Source organism: Syngnathus typhle, linkage group LG5 (genome assembly GCF_033458585.1).
Source record: "Syngnathus typhle isolate RoL2023-S1 ecotype Sweden linkage group LG5, RoL_Styp_1.0, whole genome shotgun sequence".
In the NCBI taxonomy this organism is placed as follows: Eukaryota; Metazoa; Chordata; class Actinopteri; order Syngnathiformes; family Syngnathidae; genus Syngnathus; species Syngnathus typhle.
In genome coordinates this window covers 8,720,576-8,744,244 of record NC_083742.1, presented here as the reverse complement: position 1 = coordinate 8,744,244, position 23,669 = coordinate 8,720,576, and the positions used below count along the sequence as shown (strand labels likewise).

The window sequence follows — 23,669 nt, the reverse complement described above, 5'->3', positions numbered from 1 at the left end:
TACACGAAAAGCTTCACAAGGTTGCATACATGAACGTCATCTGTGACAGTAGCAGAAATGTGCTAATCACATATTAACTAGCGCCTCCCGCAACCAGTTGATGCACTACGACGTCTTTCCACGTCCTCCCCCATTGCTTATCAAATGGCGGCAATCCAAAGCAAATGAGTTAATCCACTTGCCCATAAGAAAGTACATCTTGAACTTTTTTGTCACTCTGCTTTGCTCTTTGAAGCTCCAATGTCTCATCCACAGAAACATTTCCTCTGTGCAATAACTTCAAGGGAGCACATCTAGTTTTGGTGTCGGGCATGCTGATAGATTGGCTCGCAGCTTTACAACAAAATTCAACAATCCGTCTTAAAAGAGAAATGCATTATAGAAGAGGCAGTGAAACCAATGTGTCCACTGACAGGGGCCTCAATCGAGTGTAATGCAATTCGCCGCCTTGATACGTGGCGGAATGAGCGAGGGCGCGTGTGGCTCTCGCACGCTCACACGCTGCTGTTGCATCCGAATGCGAGTGGCTCGCTTCTTCTTCTGGCAGCTGATGAAATGCATTCGGGCAAACAGTGGCACTCACCGACTGCAGTCTAAACAGATGCGGTGATGTTGGGAAATCACATCTGGCACGCACTAAGTAAGAGTATTAAAGGTGGTCCCCCCCCCCCCCCCCCCCCAGTAGATTAAGGCCAAGGAGTGAAAAAGGATTTTCAGCCAAAATGCGTACATTCCAAAAATGCCGATCCCATATCACGTATTATGCTGTCGCAGCTCGCATATCAGTCAGCAATCACATGACCTGGATTCCCCCTGATAACAGTCCTGTTCACTAAGCTACTGATTCTTCATCTTTAATGGGATTTGACAGCTTATCTGCCACTTAACGACAAGTTTGCCTTCACAGACAGAATTAATAATGCAACCTAAAAAATATTCTGCATTCTGGAAGAAGTTGTTTTGTTCACACTAGACATTCATTTTTCAACTCATCTTGAAGCACTTACTGCTGTTCCTCCCTTATTACTTCAGATCCATATTGAATTGGAATTATTCAAGTAATATGACAAAGCGGCCGTTCTTCTGCTTCTTGAGGCCCATTCACTTACTGGTACTGCAGACTCATTTTAAAGCAGGAAAGTGAAGTGTTATTACACTTCACTGCATCTGAAGAGGCTGAGAATTGCAAAAGTCTCCACTGTGGGTTTAAGACCACTACAGTTCTGTTGTAATTCAATCAATTCCCACTCAGAATTGTTTTGTCTACTTCAATGGCCAAATTCGGAAAGACATTTTCATTATGTGTAAGTGGAAGGATGAGACAAATAGTGACCCGCGTATATGGAAGGACAGACCCATTTTTGATATGCATGTGTCACAAGACTATAAAAGGAGAACTAACACAATAAAAAAGATGACTGGACTGGCAGTCAACTACACTGACCCGATTAATTTGACATTAGGGGTTCTCAAATTAGTTAGAGGGGCATGAATAAACAATGGAAGGATTGACTAGCACACAGCAACTTAATTTGCAATTCTAAACAGTTTCTAAACAAATGTAAACAGATTCCAGGTGTTGAGCCACATGTGTTAGGTCATTTCATTCAACTCAGAGTGATTAATTAATTAGCTACACAGTCTCATAAATTGTAAAAAAAATAATGTGTCATTTAATCATTTTATTTAGAAAAACGATAAATTACTGCTTTTTTTAGGCAACACTTGTGTTAGCGTAACAGAGTAAGCATGTTGTTTTTACTTTTATCGGGGTTAGGTTGGGGGTTCAATAGCCATTCTGTAAACACTTATTTCTTTGTTGTGAAATGCAGGAAAGCCAATTTTCACAACAGAAAAACGTATAACATTTCATTTAAATGCCCAAATTAGAATGGTAAAATGTTTTGCTGCCTTGAAATTTTGAGTTCACTCAACTCTTTTATTTTTACAGTATAACGTCTTTCAGACGCGTTTTTAGAAATAAGACAATAACTAAAAAAATTGACAGTACTTGGTTGTTTAATTTCACACTAGATGGGTAAGAATACACTCCAGAGACAATATTATTTATAACAAACATTAAAAAGTCAATTGTCCATCACATGTCCTCTTTAAAAGAAAAATGACAATAAGAACAGAAACATAATTAAACAGTGTAGCAGTTTTGTCGACATCTTATCGATATGCTGTATGTTAGCCTATTCGTTTTTCTTGTAGATGCAGCGACAAGTTGTCAGCTAAGAATGGTTGTAAATCTGAGGAAGAAAACCTTTAAACCCATTTGACAGGATTTTACTATGTGCAAAGAGATGACAACAAACTACAATGCTCCAACATATCCTTTCATGCATCTGTTGGCGGGTGGAAGAAGATAAATCACACCAGCCCTTTCCTACTACTCGCTTCTTTTTTTTTTCAATCAGGATACCTTCCAAATGTGTCCAAAACACATCATTTTCATCATGGTTAATTATTTTCACAGCACAAAACCCTAAGGTGCCGTGTTAGTAAATAAAAAAATATAATTCACCGAGCACTTGTACAAAGGAAATGAGACTGTGTAAATTTATTAAGAGGGTGTCCCAAAGCTTCTCTATATGAAACATGTCAGAAAATAACTACTGTTATGATTCACGTCTGTAAAAATAAATGAGCAAACTTAAAGGTTAGCCCAAAAGGGCTATAAATCCTTCCCAGTTATGGCAGTGTAAGTGCAAGCAGCATTACCGTTGCGCTCCAGTGCATTCTCCTTGTTATGATGGCCTTGCCAGTGTTAGTAATTGCAAATATTGTGCTGTGTTAAGTTAAAGATGCATGTACAAGCAGGGAACCAGAGGGCACAGAAGCACACATCTCCACCATCATCAGTCATAATGGCAAAAGAAAGAAATGGTTTAACCCAGGGCAAAGTATTTGAACTTGAACTTCACACTGTAGGTTCCAGACTGTTGAGGCAATTTCAAACTCTAGTCGTTTTTTTATGAACAGTATTGTTGTGGAGCCACATCGTTGCTGCATTTGAGCTGATCCATTCTCTTATATTTCCTTGAAGTGTTGCCAGCAACAAAGATCATTTCAATGATGGAAAAGGACAAATGTTGGGCTGGAAAATGTTGCAGTTTTTGTTGCATGTGTAATTTGGTGTGCACAGGCAGAATTCTTTGAACTATCTCCCTGCTTTTTCCATCAGGATGCCAATGTAACCTTTTCAACCCAAAGAAAAAACATCACGCCTATGTTCAGCAACAATATTTCTCTTGCAAGCCTCTTTCGGAAAAGTGTAATACATTCTGATCATTGAAGTGTTTCCGTAACAAACATGTAGAATGTGACAGATTTGACTGAGCAGACATCAGGCAAATCAGAAGCCTGAGCTCTGTGCTGGCAAAGAAATGAAAATAAATTTGAGCTATCACAGAGGAAAAACAATTGTGTTTACCGAATGTGAGGCTGCTCATCCAGGCAGAATTAGATGTGCAATGACTGAGCAGAATTTAAACAGACCTCAGATTTCAGGCTTTTGTCTCTTCAACTCTCCATTCCGTTTATACTCCCACTCTGTGTTTCACAGTGCTACCTATTTCTCTCCAATCACAATCTCTTCTAGGCATTTTTCCCCGAGTAGAAAAATAAGCAAAACAAAACAAATAAATTTATAGAAAGCAAATAAGCCAGAAAATTCATGATTGTCTTGTTTTGGTCATAAACACAATGAATTTTGAAGCATTGGACGGTCTGGACCTTTACATAAAATCACAAAGTATACTTTGAAAATGACCACACAGGAAAACACATGATAAGACAATTTTCTGGGAAATTAGCTCCTCATTCTCTGTTTGTTATCATAAAACTATGGAAAGGTGGACTTCACATGTACGTAGTTCCCTCAAAATAGTCTTTCTTGATTCTAGTTTACGAAAGTAAAAGTAAATTAAAAAAAACATTAAAATGTTCTGAAAAATCGTAGTCAACTGAAATTTCTGGAATCATGTCTCCATGATTATACCTGATGTCATTAGAAATTAAATGTATTCATTTATTCTGGCTGCCGAATGTGCTGGAATTGATATAATTTAAACAAAGAATAAAAAAGATAAACGTACAGAGACATGTCTGAACGAATATTCAAGGATTCTGCACAACATTCCTTGGAGGAATAAATCAGTGGGGGAGATTCTTTCAAAGCCACGGGCAGAGACATCTCATCAATTGGAGATCAGTAGTCTGTATTGATCCTGCAACCCATGCGTGTTTGACAAGAGTGAGACCTCTGTGCTTTTTTTGGTATCACAGTCAATTGCAATTTCCATAGAGCTCATAGGTGTGAGCCTGCCATTGTGGAAGGCCGAGGAGGTCATGTGATTGCAATGCTTAAAATGTAGTATTCATCCTGTTTCCTTTTTTTTTTTTTTTTTGCCCCTTATTCTGATTGATCAAGATCAATTTTAAGTATTTAAATAAGATAATTGTAGTTCATGGAACGTGTAGATCGTAATGTCCCACCAACAGAGATGAAGGAGGATGTTTTTCCCTGCAGTACATTTTGTTACCCACAATACATTTTTAATAGAATGTGTATATATACGTATATATATATATATATTTTTTTTTTTTTTTGGGGGGGGGGGGGGCTATTTCGCGATACCGTTTGAAATGTGTTTCCCTCTTTGTTTTAGTGCTGCAACCCAGTTGGAGTCACTTTTGTGGACTATTTCTGTTGATGTGCTTGAGCAAGGTGGTAATGATTGCAAATTGAGGAACATTTCCACTATTATATTTCGCGAGCAATTTCCACATAAGGCAGCATTTTTTTTTTGCAGTTCAGTTAAATGGCAGATTCTAAACGAGCGATCATTCACTCGTAAATTTCTCTGTCAATTCACTAATTGCGTTACAAGGTCATTATTTTGTTTGTCATTTTAAAACTACCGACAAAATTGTTGAACAGGATGAAGCGCAGGAATAATAGTCCCTGTTAACATGAGTCAACAGTCTGAACATGGCAAAATAGCAGCCAGACGTTCAAGTGCAACACTAATCTTTGATTTTCCCACCAGATTATGCAATGTGAACGTTGAAGCTCTGAAAAGAAATCTCATTTGGCTACATGTGTCAGTGATGGCGCCGATCTGGTCCCTTATAGGAGCAGATTAGAGGGAGGATCAAGTGCTGAAGCTACAGCTTTGAGCCTGAGCTCATTAAGTTAATGTTGCCTGAAATTCTACCAGACCCAAGATAAGTAACTTATACTGGAGCCACACACTCATTGGACACTTCACTTGGGCCACCTGCAAATTGCCTTGGAACTCTCATACAGGAGCTGCATCACTTAAACAGAAATTATAGATAGAGGTAGAAGGACATATGGGTGCATGGATGGATGGATGGATGGATGGATGGATGGATGGATGGATGGATGGATGGATGGATGGATGGATGGATGGATGGATGGATGGATGGATGGATGGATGGATGGATGGATGGATGGATGGATGGATGGATGGATGGATGGATGGATGGATGGATGGATGGATGGATGGAGGGAGGGAGGGAGGGAGGGAGGGAGGGATCAAGAGGTAGAGAGAGAGAGGGGGTGGATAGATAGATAGATAGATAGATAGATAGATAGATAGATAGATAGATAGATAGATAGATAGATAGATAGATAGATAGATAGATAGATAGATAGATAGATAGATAGATAGATAGATAGATAGATAGATAGATAGATAGATAGATAGATAGATAGATAGATAGATAGATAGATAGATAGATAGATAGATAGATAGATAGATAGATAGATAGATAGATAGATAGATAGATAGATAGATAGATAGATAGATAGATAGATAGATAGATAGATAGATAGATAGATAGATAGATAGATAGATAGATAGATAGATAGATAGATAGATAGATAGATAGATAGATAGATAGATAGATAGATGGACTAATTTGTGAATCCATTTACGCATCCAAACAACATCAAATGTAGCTGAGATTCTCAAAATAGACATGCAGATGCAAAAAAATAGCCTGTATAGGTCTATCCTTCTTCGCTACAAAAGAGAATAATATTCCGCCAAAGCAGTGGTTCCTGAGTTGCTTCTTGGTTATAATGGTGATCCCTCGGACAAAAAAAGTTGAAAACCCCTGCTCTACATCATTGTCATTATTGGGCTGTTTTTTTTTTTTTTTTATTCCCGTTTAAAAACTCTGACACATCACAGACAGCCCACATTGTTGTTTGGTGCTGACAAGTGGTTGTTGCATCTCCCGCCTGCCCACACGCACACTGAACAACAAGTATGCATTTGAGTCATCCGTACTCAACTTTCAGCTCGTTATAGATTTCTCTTTATCGGTTGTCTTGTTTTCCAGCAACTATTTTAATGAATGAAATTTGAACACGCATTGCAATAGGCTCCCGGGCCAGACTTTGGAGATGCTTGTTGTTGATGAATTATGAAGGCCTTGGGATTGAAATACAAATGGGTCTTTGTCTATATACATATATTGTCTTCCTGTAACTTCTGAGAATATTGTGATCAAACCCACAAGAGGTGCAGAATATTGCCAATTTCATTGACTTCTGTTTTCACGGATCTGGTCTAAATTCCAAGTGCACTTCATCATGTAAATAGATTTCACAATGAGCATACATATAACAAATGGCACCTAAACATGTTTACACCCACACTTATTGTAAGTACCTGGTTGATATTATACATGGGCTGGATAAACAATAAGCAAAACACCCACACAAATGTGTGTGTGTGTGCGTGTGTGCGTGCGTGTGTGTGTGTCCACAGTGATTCCCCTGCTTTCCACCCAATGCACACAGGGAATGGCTCCAGTCATTGGACATGGATGAGATTTAGAATGCAGGACAATGACAGCAGATGTTTATTGTCATTGTGGGAGACCAAGACAAACGTGTTTGTAATTACAAGGAAATGGGAACAGTGTGGCGGCTGAAATTAATGCAAAGCCACATTATGAAACATATGGAAGCGCGATCAATGTTAAAAATCTTTATAATAGCTTTGCAATTTGAAATACTGAATTGAGATAAAAAAAAATGTGCATTGCATCAAGAAGCTTGGTCTTATAGTAAAAAGAAATAGCAATTATAGGAAGAAAGAGTTTTTGAAGAGCAATAGTAGACTGACAGTACTGTGGATAAAAAAAAAAAAATAATCAAGCCACAAGACCTTCACCCTGTTACCTCTACTGTCTGTACCAAGCCATACAGGTCGTTATCCTTAATTCACTCTAGTCTCAAAAACAGTACGTACATTGTGGGCAAGGCTGTGTGAACAGTGCACCTTTCCAGTTTTGACATTTAAACATTCTTAGTCAAAAATGCTGGATTGCAAAATCGAAGTCATAAGCAAAGTACTGTTAGTAAGAAAATATTATTTATAACACAGGCTGGTAAACATTACGTTTTTCCTTTACACAAGTATTGAAATAAAAGTAAAAACGTCTGTTGCAATAGTCTAGTCTGAAGAGTACAATTTATCCTAAAGGTTATTTGAGTTAATGCAGTGGAGTGAATGTATCATAGCAAACTGTTGTGGTTAAGTGAAAGCCGAGGGCGAGTCGGTCGATGTAAATTCCCCCTCTCTCCCGTGGTCATGAGCTTCGACCGAAAGGACAAGATTGCTGATACAAGTGGGTGAAAATAGTTTTCACTACATGGTGGCGGCGCTCCTCCCTACAGGTGATTTACATCCATAAGAGCCAAGTGAAATTGCTCCGATATCTTTTTCGGATGCCTTAGTGGTGAAGTCTCACCTGGGATGAAAAAAGTCCCACTGAGGAGTTGGTTAGTTCGAGGTCTAGTGTGAGGGCGGGGGTGGTAAAGGTTGGGAGTCGGGGAGCAGACCAGAGCGTCCTGAGGAAAGCCACATGTGTAGGGTCCTGCACAACTGCACACGTGATGTTTTTCGCTGTTTGTGGTGATGGAGTTAAACCAGCAAGTGATGAAAAATGTTATGACTATTATCGCTTAACCTGTGAAGGAGTAAGTGAATGAACTTCAAGAATGGGCGAATCATACCTCATATTGTGGTCAAGCCAAGACTCCAGGGTCCTTCTAATTGGTCTTTCAGAAGTGACTGTTGTAAAGAATTTGGAGTGTGCAACTCAAAAGTGAAACTCCTCTTTGCTCTTTTAAATACGATTGCTCTATTGCAATTTTAGCAATTCTTTGGCTCAGCATCCCACCCATTTACTGGAGCTGTGCTCTACGACTATAATATAACTTCAACTGGTATTGCTGAATTGGAGAAATCAATTGGCATAACAAAATTTTCAGGGGGAGTTGCGTATGTGGATACAATTATTGAGACACACCTCATAGCCAAATAGTATTATTATTCAAGCAGTCATTTTCACCTGAGTTTCCCCTTCATCTTATTTTGCTGATAATTGTATGCTTTCAACACTGAGTGGACAGTTTAGAGAAGGTCACGTTGTGTCCAAGCATAACTCTGGAGGAGAAGGACCAATAAAGCATGGTTGAGTAAGGTTCTTTTTTTTGGGAGAATCCTGCTTCAGTCCTATTACCCTATAACTAGAGCGTTAAGAGCCAAGTCTGACTTTAAATTTTCTTCTGGGTGAATGGGCAAAAATTTGGATGAGTACACTCCTAAATCTTTGAGAATAACACCATGTCCTCTTCCATTTACAACACTTTCCACATAGTGTAGTTTGAAATTGAAGCAGATAGTTGTGAGGTGTGCGCATGCTGCAATGATACCGCCTACCAAATAACATCTCTCTGAATCATGGTGCATCACCTTCAACAATGTAATCTAGAAAAACATTTTTCAATCTTCTCTTTGCTTTCACATCATTAATGCTTTTACATCTGAGATGTTTATTTCCACCCAAGACCTGATTTCACAGGATTCGTGAATTCCACATTTAAAGAAAGTAGCTTTTACTTGTAAACGGTTTCTCACCCAGATATTCAACAATGTGCCTTAAAGTTGACATTCAAAATCAAAATTAATTTGGTTACTAGATATTTGTCCACCATATTGTCAAATGTCACAGCGACAAGTCAGTCCAAGTGGACTGGGATTTTCACACCACACAAATTTGCACATTAGCTTTGTCAATCATTTCTACACGGCCACTGGTCGATCTATGTGTGTCTAAATAAGGGTATAATTTCCTCCAATTTCAATAATACTTGCATCCTTCTTTTTCTTTGTCATCACTGCCTCATTTTCTAAACGATTCATTCCCTCCACTTTCCCCCGTTCATCTGAAATCCAGTTGGTCTTTATTGTGGTTCTGAGGAAGCCATTTAATACCTCAGAGGCCCCTGTGGCCTGCCACCATAATCATCTCATTGCCCCATGAAATGAGGTCGGTGGCCTTATTTGAACCAAAGTTCTCCAGCACCATGCCTCCTGCATGAAGAGACAATCGTCACTCTGCAGGTGACATCCATATGTCAGCTGTCAGACAAAAATAAATCATGAATTAGAATGCAAGCATCAAACACTGCTTGACGAAGGTGTCAAAGAATATCAATGCCTTGTGACAACAATGGCCAGTAAGATATATTTTGTACTTACAAATTAGGAAAGAGTCTTTATATTTCTCCTGTAGTTCGTAAAGCATGACCGTACAGAATGTTATAGTGCATTTTAGTGGTTTTTTTTTTTTAAGGTTTTTTTTTTTTTTAACACCAACAATCTTTTTCTTGGCTTCCTAAAATCAGGTGCTGATCTTTGGTGGTTGTTGATTGTGTGACTCAGAGGAACTCGGACAAAAATGTGGATTAAACAAGTCACGTTACAAATCAAAGGGACACTGGGAGGGTAAAAAAAAAAAAAAGATGTGATTGACGTTTCTAAAGCACTGTGGAAAAACTCTCTTTGTCTAACAACACATAAAATCAGTCAGTTAGCAGGCAACGTGGAGGATGACTAACACTAACAGAAGGTGTCGTTGTAATCCTGGAGGACGGGCTGTTCCATTCATGCAATATTGACTACAACTATTTGCATTTTTATCCAAATCTCACAAAAATGTAATAGTTTTCTCCCTTTGGCATTTGCACAACCCACTTTCAAATTTTACTGTATAGTAAATCTGCAATCCCCTTTCCTGCAACCAGAATCTGTCTTTTTATTGTTTTATTTTACTAACCTTTTTTCAAAAGGCAAACAAAACAGCAAAACCACGGACGGCCTGACAAGACCATGGTGACTGGAAAATGTGACCTGCAGGAAACTGCTTTGATGAAAGTGGCCAGAGTCAACTAAAACCGTACAAAACAAACAATGTAATTCTATTAGTGCAGGAACTTTAATCAGCTTTGTCTGACTAAGACACAAGTTGCTCTTTTTACAGTCTCCTCACTGTCCAGGCTAAAAATAAGTCAGCGGCTTTCAGGCGAGACCTCTTTAGGAGTTAACGTGATTGGTGAGTGTAGCAGATTAATAGTCAGCCCTTAATCTGCCTGTTATCGTTGCTCTAGTGAGCATTGTTGAATTATCAAATCGAGTTCACTGGATATTGCAATCATTTAGTGTCTCTCAATTCTGCAGGGCTTCGAGAGCGGAAATGCATAGAGGTGAGATCTGTCCAAAAAAAACTGACGGACTAACTGAGACATCTTTGTTTGTCAGATTAACCGAATATTTGCAGTGGCAGTGGGAACTTGTTCTCCAAGGTGACCCCCAGAGACATGCTGTCGGACTTCTCAAGGTGATAGCTGATGAACCTATCTACAGTAGGCTATATGACATGCACACAGGCTAGATAAGACTCATTTATCTTAATAAAGTGGGCCATCAAACTGATGTGACTGCAGAGTAACTAGTTAAGCAGAGGAAGGCATAGAAGGAGACAGAGGAGATGAGCACAGGGACCCATAGAAACGCATTTTAGCTGAAAACAAAATGGTCATCTGTGCTCTGATGAGAACACAGAGAGATGACCAGGAAAGCTGCAAAGCATTTCTTACCCAAATATTGTGCATAACAGCGACTACGTATATTTGATTTGGAGATTTACTACATGTCCTTTATCGTGATGTGACATCTTTTGGAAATGCCATCATCACATCTGCCATGGTAGTGATGCATTTCAAGGTGCCAGCAGTTTGTCGAGAATAAAAATCATGTAGTTGGCTCAGGCATGAAACAAACAAGGACAATAGCATCGCCCACAGTCTAACAATTAATTGCAATGAGGAAATCCAAGGGGGAAAAACTGTTGAGAACTAATCTCTTGCAAGTGCCATGCAAAATCACTACAGCAATGACAATGTTTGGCTGAAAGCCACAAGGATTAGAATACTGAGTGAGTGATGAGAGAGATGAATGGCCAAAAAATGATGCACTGGGTGTTACCTGTGGCTCTTCATGCCACCATCTGCTTCGTCTCTAATATTTAAGACAGCAGCAAATATGCCCATTAGTGGGTGCAAAGTGGTTTTCTTGTTAGTGCTTCCATGAAATGTACTACTACAAAATAATTTTTACCTTCAGTCTTGTTGCTCACATTTGCTGCACTCTATCAGTAAATAGATGGCCTCTTGGCCCCTTCAATGTAGACGATGTGTCCGAAAGGGATCACACAAATCTGATCCTCCCCAGTGTAGTTCACTGTACTGTGTGACCAAACGTAAGCATGTTGGTTCTCCAACTAATCCGATGTTTGAGAGGAGATCAGATTTAGAGCAGGACATTGATGTGTGTAGTTGTTAGAGCGTGTGCTAGCTGGTCAATAGTAAAGATTTGATGTCGGCGTGCCCACATAATGAAAGAGTACAACAAATAAAATACAAGCGCATCCTCAACACGCAGTCTTCCACAGCATGAAGAGTTGGACATACAGACCCATTCTTTTCAGTTATTGCCATGGCAACTGGACTGGAATGAAAAGCCCGCACTCTGGTGCTGAGAGCAGTGGCTACACAACATTTGCAGTTCTAAACAAGGGGACATTTATGCAGCATGAAAATATTTCAATTAAATAAATAACAATAAGAAATATATATATGAATACAAATTTAAGAACACGTGTATCATTGAATATAATTTATTTATATAATAATACAAATAATAATATCATTGAATCCTTGAATATTGTTAATGCTATGCACTTAAAAGTGTTTCTTCTAAAGTATGTTATTGTATCCTTATTATAAAGGTGGCTAAAGTATTGACACTGAGTAATTAATACAGGTTTGATGGTATAGAAAAAGAGGGGGGCAAAGATTGGTAAAAAAATACAGTTAATGATTGAACTCATGTACTACATAAGTAAAACTAAAAATCTAGAGTCTGAAATATACTTCAGCAGAAAAAGGGAAAGAAAAAGAAAAAAATGTTTACGGTCAATTATAAACAATGCCAAGGTTGAAACATGGCAGTATGTAAAAACCTGCTCTGGAAACAGTGCTCATATTGTGAAAAAAACAATCACCTGGGGCATTTAAGAGCACTAAAGAAGTTTTTGTCTTTTACATAATGTTGTCATCTGAGGCAGCATGGTGTAGCACTGGTTAGCACAGCCACCTCTCAGTCCTGAGGTGCGGGTTTGGGTTCTAGCTCCGGTCTACCTGTGTGGAGTTTGCATGTTCTAGAACTAGAGATAGCTTGATACTGTATATTTCAACAGCGGGAGATGGACATCTGCACATGCAAGCACTTTTCAGTGACCCCGTTTCAGTCATCATTCTTGAAAATCTTTAGGATTATTTGGGATTACATTGGATTAAAACAGATTCAAGATGCTTTTTGTAAAAAGGGAAAGGTCAAATATCAGTACAATAACAGTTTACCATTCTTTTCCCGCCCCTATTTCTATTAAATTCCAAAATGCTGATAATAAGACATTAAATTACATGTTCTCATTTTGATAAATATTCTGATCAAAATATTTCTGTTATTTGGAGCAGTTTGAACAGCACACACAAGGTGCGCGTGAGAGGAAAGGTCATATCAGTAGAAATGTCAGTTCTATTTTCTATACCTCTAATTAGTGATTGAAGGACCACATCTGCAACAATTTTCTAGTTCATAGGTAGTCGATTTATTTACTTATGACACAAAGTAACAATTGGTGTCGGGCGCCATTTAGTCTCTAAATCTGACTCAATTTGCTGCCACTTTGTTGGAGCTCTCTTTACATCTGAACATCCTCCCATTCTTGGATTGCTGTATGTGCATCCTGTAGCTAATATTAAATATATGTTGTAATTTATGTTCTGTCTATACAGCAGAAAACACATGGAGCACGTGAATAGACCACCTCAGATCATCACGTGCAGTCGCATGAAATAATTGCTCAAAGTGTAAATATAAAATGTGAATCATCCCTAGTATTTATTTGGAATGCAGATAGTCCTCTAATGATTTGATCTGACCAGAACGCAAAAGAGAGTGAATATTAACCTGCCTTTGTTTTGATGTCTAGACTCCAAATGAATGCTTCAGTATTTATGGCTAAGTGGTTTTATTTTATGGGACGGTTATGGCTATTTTGCTCTCAGAGCGTTGTCCATTGCTCCCACTTGGAACAAAGTGATTTAATTTGACTCATGTTTTGGGAATTTAGTTCAAGGTTAAGTAGAACATATTTGTTGGGGTGGTCCCCAACGACGGTCCCGCGGCCCAGTAGTGAGCCGTAGATCATTTGGACTCGGATCGCAAACAAAAAGGAAAATAAAAACATAATTCCGATGACATGCATCTCATCCACCAGCTATTAAATTCTGAAAAATGGAGGTACGTCTGCTCGACACTTTGCTTGTCTCACCCGAGTAAGCCCACAAGTGACCGTCTATCGTAGCCACTTTACCAAGTCATACATCTTTCCTGCAAAGACTGTGAATTTACCTCATGTATGAACACCGTAACATTATCTAGTTAGTTTGTACATTGTATTGTGTTATACGTGTTTTTGTTTTGTATTGGTACCATATCGTGTGATGCCGGTATGGCAATAGAATTTCTTTGAATCCTTGAATGAATCTTAAAAATACAGATAAATAATGTAATAAATATTTGGTCACTATTTTGCCGATTTTGTCTATTACGGTGGTGGTCTGGAATGTAACGATAAATGATGCATTATTGTAATTGGGTCTCGGGCGATAATGGCAGCAGAATCTTCATGTTCCCTGGTAAGGATATAAATTTGGATTATCACTGTAGTTAATTCTCACATAAATATAATGGTCAACACTTACAGAGACTTTTTTACGGAAATAACAGCGCTGTACATTATCGAGTGATGGTAAAAGGAACCTTTCAAATATTTCATGAGATGATTGAGCCCTTTAGATGGCACTCTCTGTTCAACATAACGCTGGAAGCACACAAATGGTCATTTCTGAAACCCATTTCTTAGAAGTTAAACCAACAGTGCCATATAGAAGACTAAAAATACACAACGGGTTCATGAAGCAATATGAAGCTTCATTTTCCCATCACTACAGAATACAGCATTAGATAGATGCTGCGTAGTTTCTCACCACCGTAAACTACAACCACAATATTTGTTACAAAATAAAATCGAATTCTTTGTGTCAGTACTCCGGTATTGACATTATAAGGCAGAATACTCACCTCAGCATACCACTTGCAGTCTTTATTAAAACCCTTGTGCAACCAGTGTGCAGAAACGGTTTGATATCTTGCCTGTCAAACAAAATAATAATGCCTTTTTTCCTAAGGCAGCCAAGCGGGTAAACAATGACCATTCAGTTTCAACGAAGGTGATTATGCTGTACTGTATTATCATTAAGCATGAGTTTGTCAGTCGAGGCCTCATAATGCGTTTGTGCTTGCTGCATTATCTTTTGATTTGCAACATTATCCCCTTGTGGAATGAAGGAGACTGATAAATGTAATGGTTTGGCCTTGTGCGATATATGAAAATATTCTCTAAGATGGCTGTCCAAACAATTTATTCTATGTCACTTTCTATTACATGTTATTTATTCCTTAACACCTTTTCTTTTTCCCGGAAGAGACGGACGGGGGAGGTTGCGTCTTAGTGGACCATGTTCTGTACTTTTATTGTTGAAGCGGCCAACTGAAGCTGTGGCCTTAAGGTGGGCATTGTGTGTGTTGTGATTGCAATCCCCAAACCCGTTTGTGGACACCGGCAGTGAGGGATGTCGTCAAGTTGAAGGAGTCCTCCCTGCCTTTTCGGCCTGTGGGACTCCAGATACCGCTGATACATACTAGAAGGCCAAGCGGAATTCAGCTCGAGTGGTTGCTCCCACAGGCATGGGAGAAGTTCGGCGAGGCCATGTAGTACGACTTCCAGATGGCTTTGAAGAAATTCTGGTCCAATATTTGACATCTCAGGAGGTTGGAAGCTGAGTGCCATCAACACTGTATGCAGTTTTTTACCCTAGGCATGTAATAATACTTTCAGCTCTTGTAGTGGATTTCATTAGAGTGTGCATGTTGTAGCCAGTGAGTGTAAATTGTGATTATAGTCACTCTAAAGAGAAGAAGTGACACTTTCCGTGATTAATTTTATTGCTTTAATAGTAAAAGTCAAAGATAAACAGGTACGGTGCCAAAGAAATCCAACACGGTTTATACTGCACTTTTTTGCAGTCATGTTTGCATCGGAAAACAGACAGGAATAATTTACCCAATTTATGTAAGATGGTTTTATGCATTTGTGTATGTGATAACATGTACTGGCATATGATCAAAGTGGATAAATGTCGGGTTTCCTTCCAAAGGCAAAAAGCCCGTGCAGCAGTTTTATTTTTCTTGTCGTGAAGATTAGCAGAATGGCATCGACGACAGCTGTATTTATACATGTTAGAAAACAATCCATCTATTCATCCATCCTTCATCTGAACCGCTTTTCTTCACGAGGGTCGCAGGCGTGCCGGAGCCTATCCCAGCTGACTTTGGGCATTTGGCGGGCTAAACCCTGAACTGGGTGCCAGCCAATCGCAGGGCACACAGAGACGAACAACCATCCGCACTCACAAGTACAACTCCAGACAATTTGGAGTTGCATGTTTTTGGAATCTGGGCAAAACCGGAGTACCAGAGTAGAGTGGAACATGCAAACGCCACACTGGAAGGGCAGAGCCGGAATCGAACGCCACACCTCTGAACTGTGATGTGACCTGTTAACTCAGGCTCACTGTGGCACCTGTTTTATAGTTTGAAAGCAAAATCAGATTCAACTGATTTGTATTATTCTAAACATACAATATTAAGGTGTTTCAACCAGAAATGTGCAGATGTAGGCACAGACGAACAGATTTATGAGGTAAACATTTAAACACCTTGTGCACGAGTGTCCCAGCTTGAACGTCACATAACTGCAAAATAAAGCAGTGAACCACCTGAATTATCAATATATTGTATGATATTCATTGTGAATTAATCTACTCATCTTTTTGGGCAAAGTATCAGGGTTATTTCTACCTGTACCAGAAAAAAGCACATTTTTTGTTTCTCAGTGTGCATTGATGAGCTTAAAAAAGGATGAGCAGCATTAGGGGATGATAAATCCCCACATCTGCGGGATTATGGTTGTTTTGACAAATGCTTTTGAAAGAAGATGTAATTACATAGTGAATATTAAAGTCAGTAAAATATATTTTGAACATTATTGCTATGTTTTTATTACATTAGACAACATTGTGTGTCACTTATTCCACTTTTCATTGCTATTGCGACTACAAGGTATTCTTAGTCTCATAATTCTTCTATCTCAGAGGTTTTATAGGTTGTTATTTACCTGACATGTTTTGGGAGAAATCCTTTGTCTTCATTAGGGTATTCTGATAATGGGTTGCACTTTTGCTCAGAATAATTTATTGTGCCATTATCACCTAATGTCACATACGGAGTGGTGTAATGCTCCTCCATATGTATACGCAATAAAATACAAAATTCATATTTAACAAGCTTACAGTGAAACATGTCTTTCAATTCTCAATAAATATTTTAAGGACTGTATCTAGCTGAGGAAGCAGGATCATTTTCTCACATTCACACGGTAGTTGATTATTTTGCAGGAAAGGGATGTGGAAGACCCCATGAATGAGTCTGCCCTCAAATGCCTTAATATGCCCACGTGCAAGTCTGCCGTAATAATTCCCCAAAACACACAAAATCAACTGCATGGCAATTTTGCATGTTTAGCAGATGCAGTTGTGAGTGCATCCAGCCAGTTGCTAGCTCAGCTTCCACGTCTGTTTGAATGAGCAGTCACATTTTCGCCCATTTTTCCATGTATGCGCAAATCAAGGCCATAAGTATGTTAAGCAGTTCCTGTTCTCTTGCATGTACCAAAACTGTTCTTAATTTAGAAATCCTCCTTAAGAGTACTTACGTTGGTGGCATTGATGTCTTGGAAGCCTCTTGTGACACTTCATGTTGATGTCAGTAGCAAGCGCCTGCGGGGGTGAGTTGTGATTGCAAATGATGAGGGAAAGTGCCCGGCGTGCGAAAGCATTTCCTCCCACCAGCAATGTGTAGATGTACCAAAATTATGTTAACAAGGTTTTAGGTGCTTTAAAAAAATGCATAATGGAGATTTCTGAGAACCTTTCACCTCCAGATAATGAAAGTCCAGCAATACAAAATTTATTGGAGGTGAGGGGCATTTGCAGAAGCAAAGACATGCGTCGTAAAATCTTGAGGGGATATAATGGCATTGTACACTCTGAATGTATATAACAGCACCTGAAAAAGATTTGGGGATGTTGCTCTCATATACAAAAGATGGGTCTAGCTTATTTGCAAGAACCACAGTATGCTCTTTTAGCATTTATTGAGAGAAGCAGGGTGGGGGTGAGAGTGGATAGGCTTGGTAAACCCCCCGGCCTCTGGTCAAATCAGAGCAGGGGGTGTTTTACAATCTAATGTAAACAGAACAACTTTGATTGCTTTCTCTACAGCTGGTCTAACAAGCAGAGGGTGCAAGCACTTTATTTTACTGCGTTGTGAGTACAGGACAAGTTTGGTTCATCATTATAGTCTATATTCCAACATAATCATACGATCAAAATAATCTATCAACCCTAACAATGGGTCCGATGTCTGTTTTATTACCTTGGCTAATAGCCAACGGCTCACTATAGAATGACTTATTTGGAATACTACGGACTCATGAAGAGTCCACAACACATAAAGGACACCAGAGACAAAGAGGAGTGAAGTCAAAATGCCACCGCTTTATATTGCCCAAGCAAAAATAAGTTCCAACAAACAAAAAGGACTAGAGACCACGACCATGAGTAAAATAAGCGGGGCCAACACTGGACCAGCCCAAATCCAGCGCTGTCGTATCCTGCTTGGGCAAAAATCTAGATTGACCACAAAAAAAAAAAAGACTTAATGGGGCAAATAAAAACAAGAAAAGCTCCAGCATGCTACTCTGGAAAAACTGGGCAGCTGTGCAAAAAAGGAGAAAAGGAAATTGTGCCGACACACCCTCACCACTCACCATCCCTCGACATCCTCTGCAACAAAATCCCAATTGTTGTCAGGTAGGACACCAAGTCGGCAGACAAAGTAGGGGTTCCCACACAAACCATCACTGTCACACATTACAAGGAGGAATAAAAACTATTGTTTGATGCTGTAGCTTTTGCAGGCAAGAGATTTTATTTCATCCTATATGCATTTGTACCTTACACCTCTACCGGGTAGATCCTCCTCGACTATTAAAGTTGTGGATATGTCGATTATGCCCCGGGCAAAATTGAATGTATGCATCCTTAAGCCCTTTGCAGCTGTTGGCAGCTGTCCAACTGTAGAAGTGAATGACTCACCTCTGAAAGGTCCTCCTATAACAGCCAACATTCCCCTCTATTCCTAATTAAAAGCTAAATGCACACTCTGCTGGCTTGGCCAAAAAGGCTTTTACTTGCACTAAGATGCAGAAGAGCCTTGCAGATATGTACACGTTTTGTCGTCTTAACAACGGACGCCTTATAAGAAATACAAAACCTTTGGAAATTGGAGAGCTTGCAGTATAAAACTTTTTTTTTTTCTTTATTGATCCTCATCTTAATTGGAAAAGATTGAAAATGCCTTGAGATTTTGTAGGATGCTCCCGCATCAAGGCAAATCAATGGCATCCAAGTGTTGATATTGCTGACAAAACCACAGTTACTATTTCGAAAAGAAACAGTAGGAAAAGAAAACACAAGCGAGTTGTCGACCAATTTTCAACGACTTCCCAAGTCAATTGAATGTTAAACGCTATCGAGGCATTTTGAAAGTCAGTCACCGATATATATGCGGTGCATTTACCTGCTCTCACTTGGCAAACATCCGTACCCAAGGTGATCTACAAGTTAGGAAGATCGTTTGGGCTTCGATAGAAGACCCTGGAATATTGAGTACTCAGTCAGTGCAAAGGGGATCAGGTAAAGATGCGAAAAGCAAGTGCGAATTGGGCATGTTTCGCAGTTAGAGGTGCTCTAAGAAATCAAGTGTCAAGAGATCATTGAATATAGAGTACACACTCACGCTCTAATAGCATTTGGCAGCTTGACTGCGCTTACTTCTTCCATTCCTGGCATCCGTGCGAACCCTCAACTTTTTCCATTGGGCAGTGTCACACAAGTGTACATAACAGGTACAAGGTTGTAAATGGAATCATTTTTGTTTTATTGACTCACTAAAAAAAATCCAGACATTACCCCAGGTACAGCATGCCAGTGGTTTTCTAGTTAAGCTTCAATTGTACTTATTCTCTAGTGCTAACGAGCTAAAGCATGCAAAAAAGGAAAGAGATGGGAAACTGTACAAAAACTCATTTTGTTTATATCTTTTTTGGGGGAAAGTGAAAAAATTACATTACAGATCTAATTTTGTTTTCGAAGTTTTTTTTTAAACCATAATCATGAAAATGCAATTGGAGTTTCAATGTGTTTTTAGTCATGTATTTACGGTTGTGTAAAGCTCCTTTGAATTTCACAGTGATGGGGGAAAACTGTTTATTGTCTCAGTAATGTCAACTCAGGTTATTTTATGGCCCTTTTGGATTTTCTAGCATTGTAGAAGCTAAACAGACAAGGCACAAAATGTCGAGAAGATAAAGGCATTGCCAACTACAGTTGTAGAGCAAGCGAAAAAGGCGATTGCCTCGACCAAACACATTCATATCGACTTCACCACTTACAGCCTTCACTTTTACGGTTCCATTAATTGGAGAAAACAAGCCTAAATGTTTCCTCAGCAATTTGCACAAAGGAACCCCAGATAAAGACACGCAGAGACTTGCCTTATTTTTTACATCTGCGTATTTACTTTTCATTACTCCTTCGGAAGGAGTGTGCAAAGTTCAGACGTAGACAAAAAGGTGTTTCTGACTAATCTTCCAATTTAAGCAGTGAGCAAACAAAGCCAGATTGGACTGCTGATGGCATTGTGAATCTTGACCAACGCTAGATACAGACAGAATAGGGAATCAAATGAGTTTTAAGTCAATCCTTTTGTGGTTTGAGCAAATAATCCAGAACTTTTAATAATAGATGTCCCTCTGCACATTTGTGATAGTGAGCAGTGATTTTTACATGAGGGGACTTTGAAAAGCCCCTCGAGACATGTACTAGTATAATACAGGAACAAAGAACAAACAATACAATGCGTGGTACATTCATCATTCTTCATAAAAGGAAACACTGCTATGTATTTAATAACTGAGTGGCTGGCTGACTGAAATGATACATTGCTTCCGATGTTGTTTTTAAAATTATATGATACGTTATTGTGTGTCTGTGGTTGTTTCCCATTGTCTATCATTCTGTGATGTACTTTGTGCTGTATAGTCTGTGATGTGCCTGTATTGTAAAATAATCCAGTACAGTGCTCTGCTTTAAAATGAAATTTGCATATGCGCTACTGTGAAACAAGTCTCGGGCACCCTTAGGTATGATGTTACAAAAGGACCATATCATTTATTGTCTGGATAAAATAGAAGCTTATCATACAAGGCATGCAAATATTTGTGTAGCATGCAGTAAAACGTACATGAGATGATCATGGGATGACACAGTTAAATATTATCCACACATAGACTTATGGCAAAATTGAAAGTTGAGACAGAACATCTGAGCAACAATTCGGAAGCCTCGATTGCTCTAAATCTGCTACGAAAAAGGTCAGTGTGACATCAAAGCTCATGGCAGCCCAAGACTTGCAGAGAAAACTATACTAGATGTCATGGTGTGCAGGTGAGTATAATGGTTCATTCATTCATGAGGCAGACACCTCTGTGCCATTCAATTGATACAAGCCTGACCTCACTTGCAGGTAAACCTAAATACCCTCAATGCAGGAATCAGCTAAGTGTTAATATAATAAGCACTCTCTTCTAAATGGAGCCTTGATTCCATTTAAAAGAGGGCAAAAAGTATGTGTGCACTCTTGCACAAGGCTTTCATCTTACGTATAAATCATTCCAGTTGAGAGTTGGTGTTTGAGCGGCACATATTTCAAGTCTTGCGGCGTGCTCCGTATCACCAGCCAAGACTGCATTAATGACAGCACAGTGCCATGAGCAAATGAAGCCAATTTCAAATATTCTTAGAGCGGATCAAAATGTTGGAATGGAGGACTTATGGACTGATTTAGAAAGCTCACGTGTGTGCTCCCCTTCTCTTTGCACTTTGTCTACTCTTGTAGATTCCGCTGCAGTTGAGAGCCCTGACGTACGGTTGTGAGCCATCAGTGCTGGACTACTGCCATGCTCACCTGCACGTCAACCTGGAGCCCCACAATCAGGAGATGGACGCACTGAGGCCAAGCGGGTACCAACGGGGCCCAGTGAGCGTCCTTCCCCCGTACCGATTCCCTCCGCCAGTGAGCAGCACACACTATTAAATAGTCAACAGACTTTACAAAACATAAGACAGACTCTGTTGGAGGAAATTGGTAATAATGGTAACAGAGGCAGTCGATCTTCTGTAGAGCATCCAGGACCCAGGGTAATGGCGATGAAATATTTCTCCATGGAAATACAGTGTAAGGGTACAATTGTATTGATTGATGAGCTTCGGACCCACCCAAGCCTCGATATCCTCAATTAGCCAAGGAGGCTGAACAGCAAGCTTGACTTTCAATGTTCCGCTCTGCTTGTTGAGGAGTATTAGAGGTAATACTTTGATGATTTGTTAATCCTATTAAGCATTCTGTATTTTTGTCACTTCTCCTCGTCTGGGTACCTCTGCTGTGTCAGGGAAAATAATCCAATGGCTAGAAAAACGGAGCCCGGGAAACAGCGAGAAGAACTGCCGATTCCCAAGTTTTCTGCTGCCTTTTTGGGGTTTGCATATTGTTATCATGATTATTGCCAGTCACATGTCCCTGTAGGATTTTCATTTATATTGAACTAACCAATCAAATTGAGTAGATAAGTAAAAGAGCAGAACAAAAGTGCTACATGTACAGCCACACACCGTGCCAGAAAATAGTAGACGGACTTTTGATTTTCATTTGTGAAGTCCATTGCATTTAGATTAACTGCACAGAAAAGTAAACATGTATAAAAAAAATAAATAGCAAGTGCAGACCTTGTCTCACTTGCACACTCATATATCGAGCCAGCTTTTCATCATCCATTTAATGCATTCCTGTATGAAGTGTTCATTTTTCCTGCCCAGATGTGTTCTTATCGTGTGCTCACATACTATCTACATACGTGAACTTTTTACGGGATGTTACATATTCTATGGAAAATAAACTGTGGTAAATCAACTATCTTTGTGTTATTCATTAGGATCAGTGACATTAACTCCAACCCTCTTCTATTTGGACTGCTGCAGAGATGATTGAGACTAAAGAGCAGCGCTGAACATTTAAAGGGCACCCGCTCTGCTGTTTACGTGAGGTAAAGACACAGCATTAGGTACACCTGCACTATCTGATGCGACAAAATATAAGAGATGTTTCAAAAATTCTGGACTTGATAGCACTAATGATGCTCACTTTGATGATGTATGAAAATATGTATGCAAGTGTACCTAATGTTGTGGTCAGTGAGTACATGGAAAGACCTCAGAGTGCCAAGGGAGATTTTTATGAAATCAAATGCTAATTATTGGCTTGGATATCGCCATGTTCTTCCTTTTCAAAAAAATGCAACGTTTTCTCCTCAGGAAACGTTCATTCCCTTTGGTCAGGAGCAGTTGTCTCGCCTGTCGAGGGTTGTTCATTTGATCTGGAGCCCCTGTGACTATCTTGAAATGTCCTTGAGCAAGATATCGAAGCCCCAGTTACACCCGATGCTGCGCCATCAGACAGGACAGCATTGAAACGCTTTGTGTACCTTGACAATAGAAAAGCGATTACCAGATAAAAACATTTTCCAGCTAACAATCATTTCCTAATAGTAAGATCAGAACAAACACGCATATCCAAGGTTTAATAATTTTGTTTCGATAAATTTGACTTTTTGATGATCTGTGTTTTTAAGGACCTGCGTTTCCAAGGTAAAACGTTCCCACGTGGAGTAGTTAGTGGCTGTCTCATAACAACAACGTGGTCTCTCTCCCTCGCTTCCCTAGATATTAGTTCAAATTAAAAAATACATTTCCATGCCTGCAATCATCATCGTCAAAATGCAAACTAGTGCCTGGATGCTTGGTATAAAAGCATAAAGTAGTATCTGCTAATGGCTAAAGTGTTCTG

General features: G+C 39.3%; 1 protein-coding gene across 2 annotated transcripts in view; it reads left to right on the top strand.

The window, feature by feature from the left end:
• The window catches only part of LOC133154631 (leucine-rich repeat transmembrane neuronal protein 4), a 33,944-nt gene extending 11,222 nt beyond the window's left edge, over positions 1-22,722 (top strand). Inside the window, exon 3 of one of the 2 annotated variants that reach the window (XM_061279485.1) lies at positions 21,666-22,722. In XM_061279485.1, the coding sequence (XP_061135469.1) occupies positions 21,666-21,863 (198 nt within the window). In that variant the 3' untranslated portion in view covers positions 21,864-22,722. The remainder of the gene's footprint in view (positions 1-21,665) is intronic. The other variant, XM_061279486.1, reaches the window with a different exon arrangement.
• Positions 22,723-23,669: the final 947 nt, after the last annotated feature.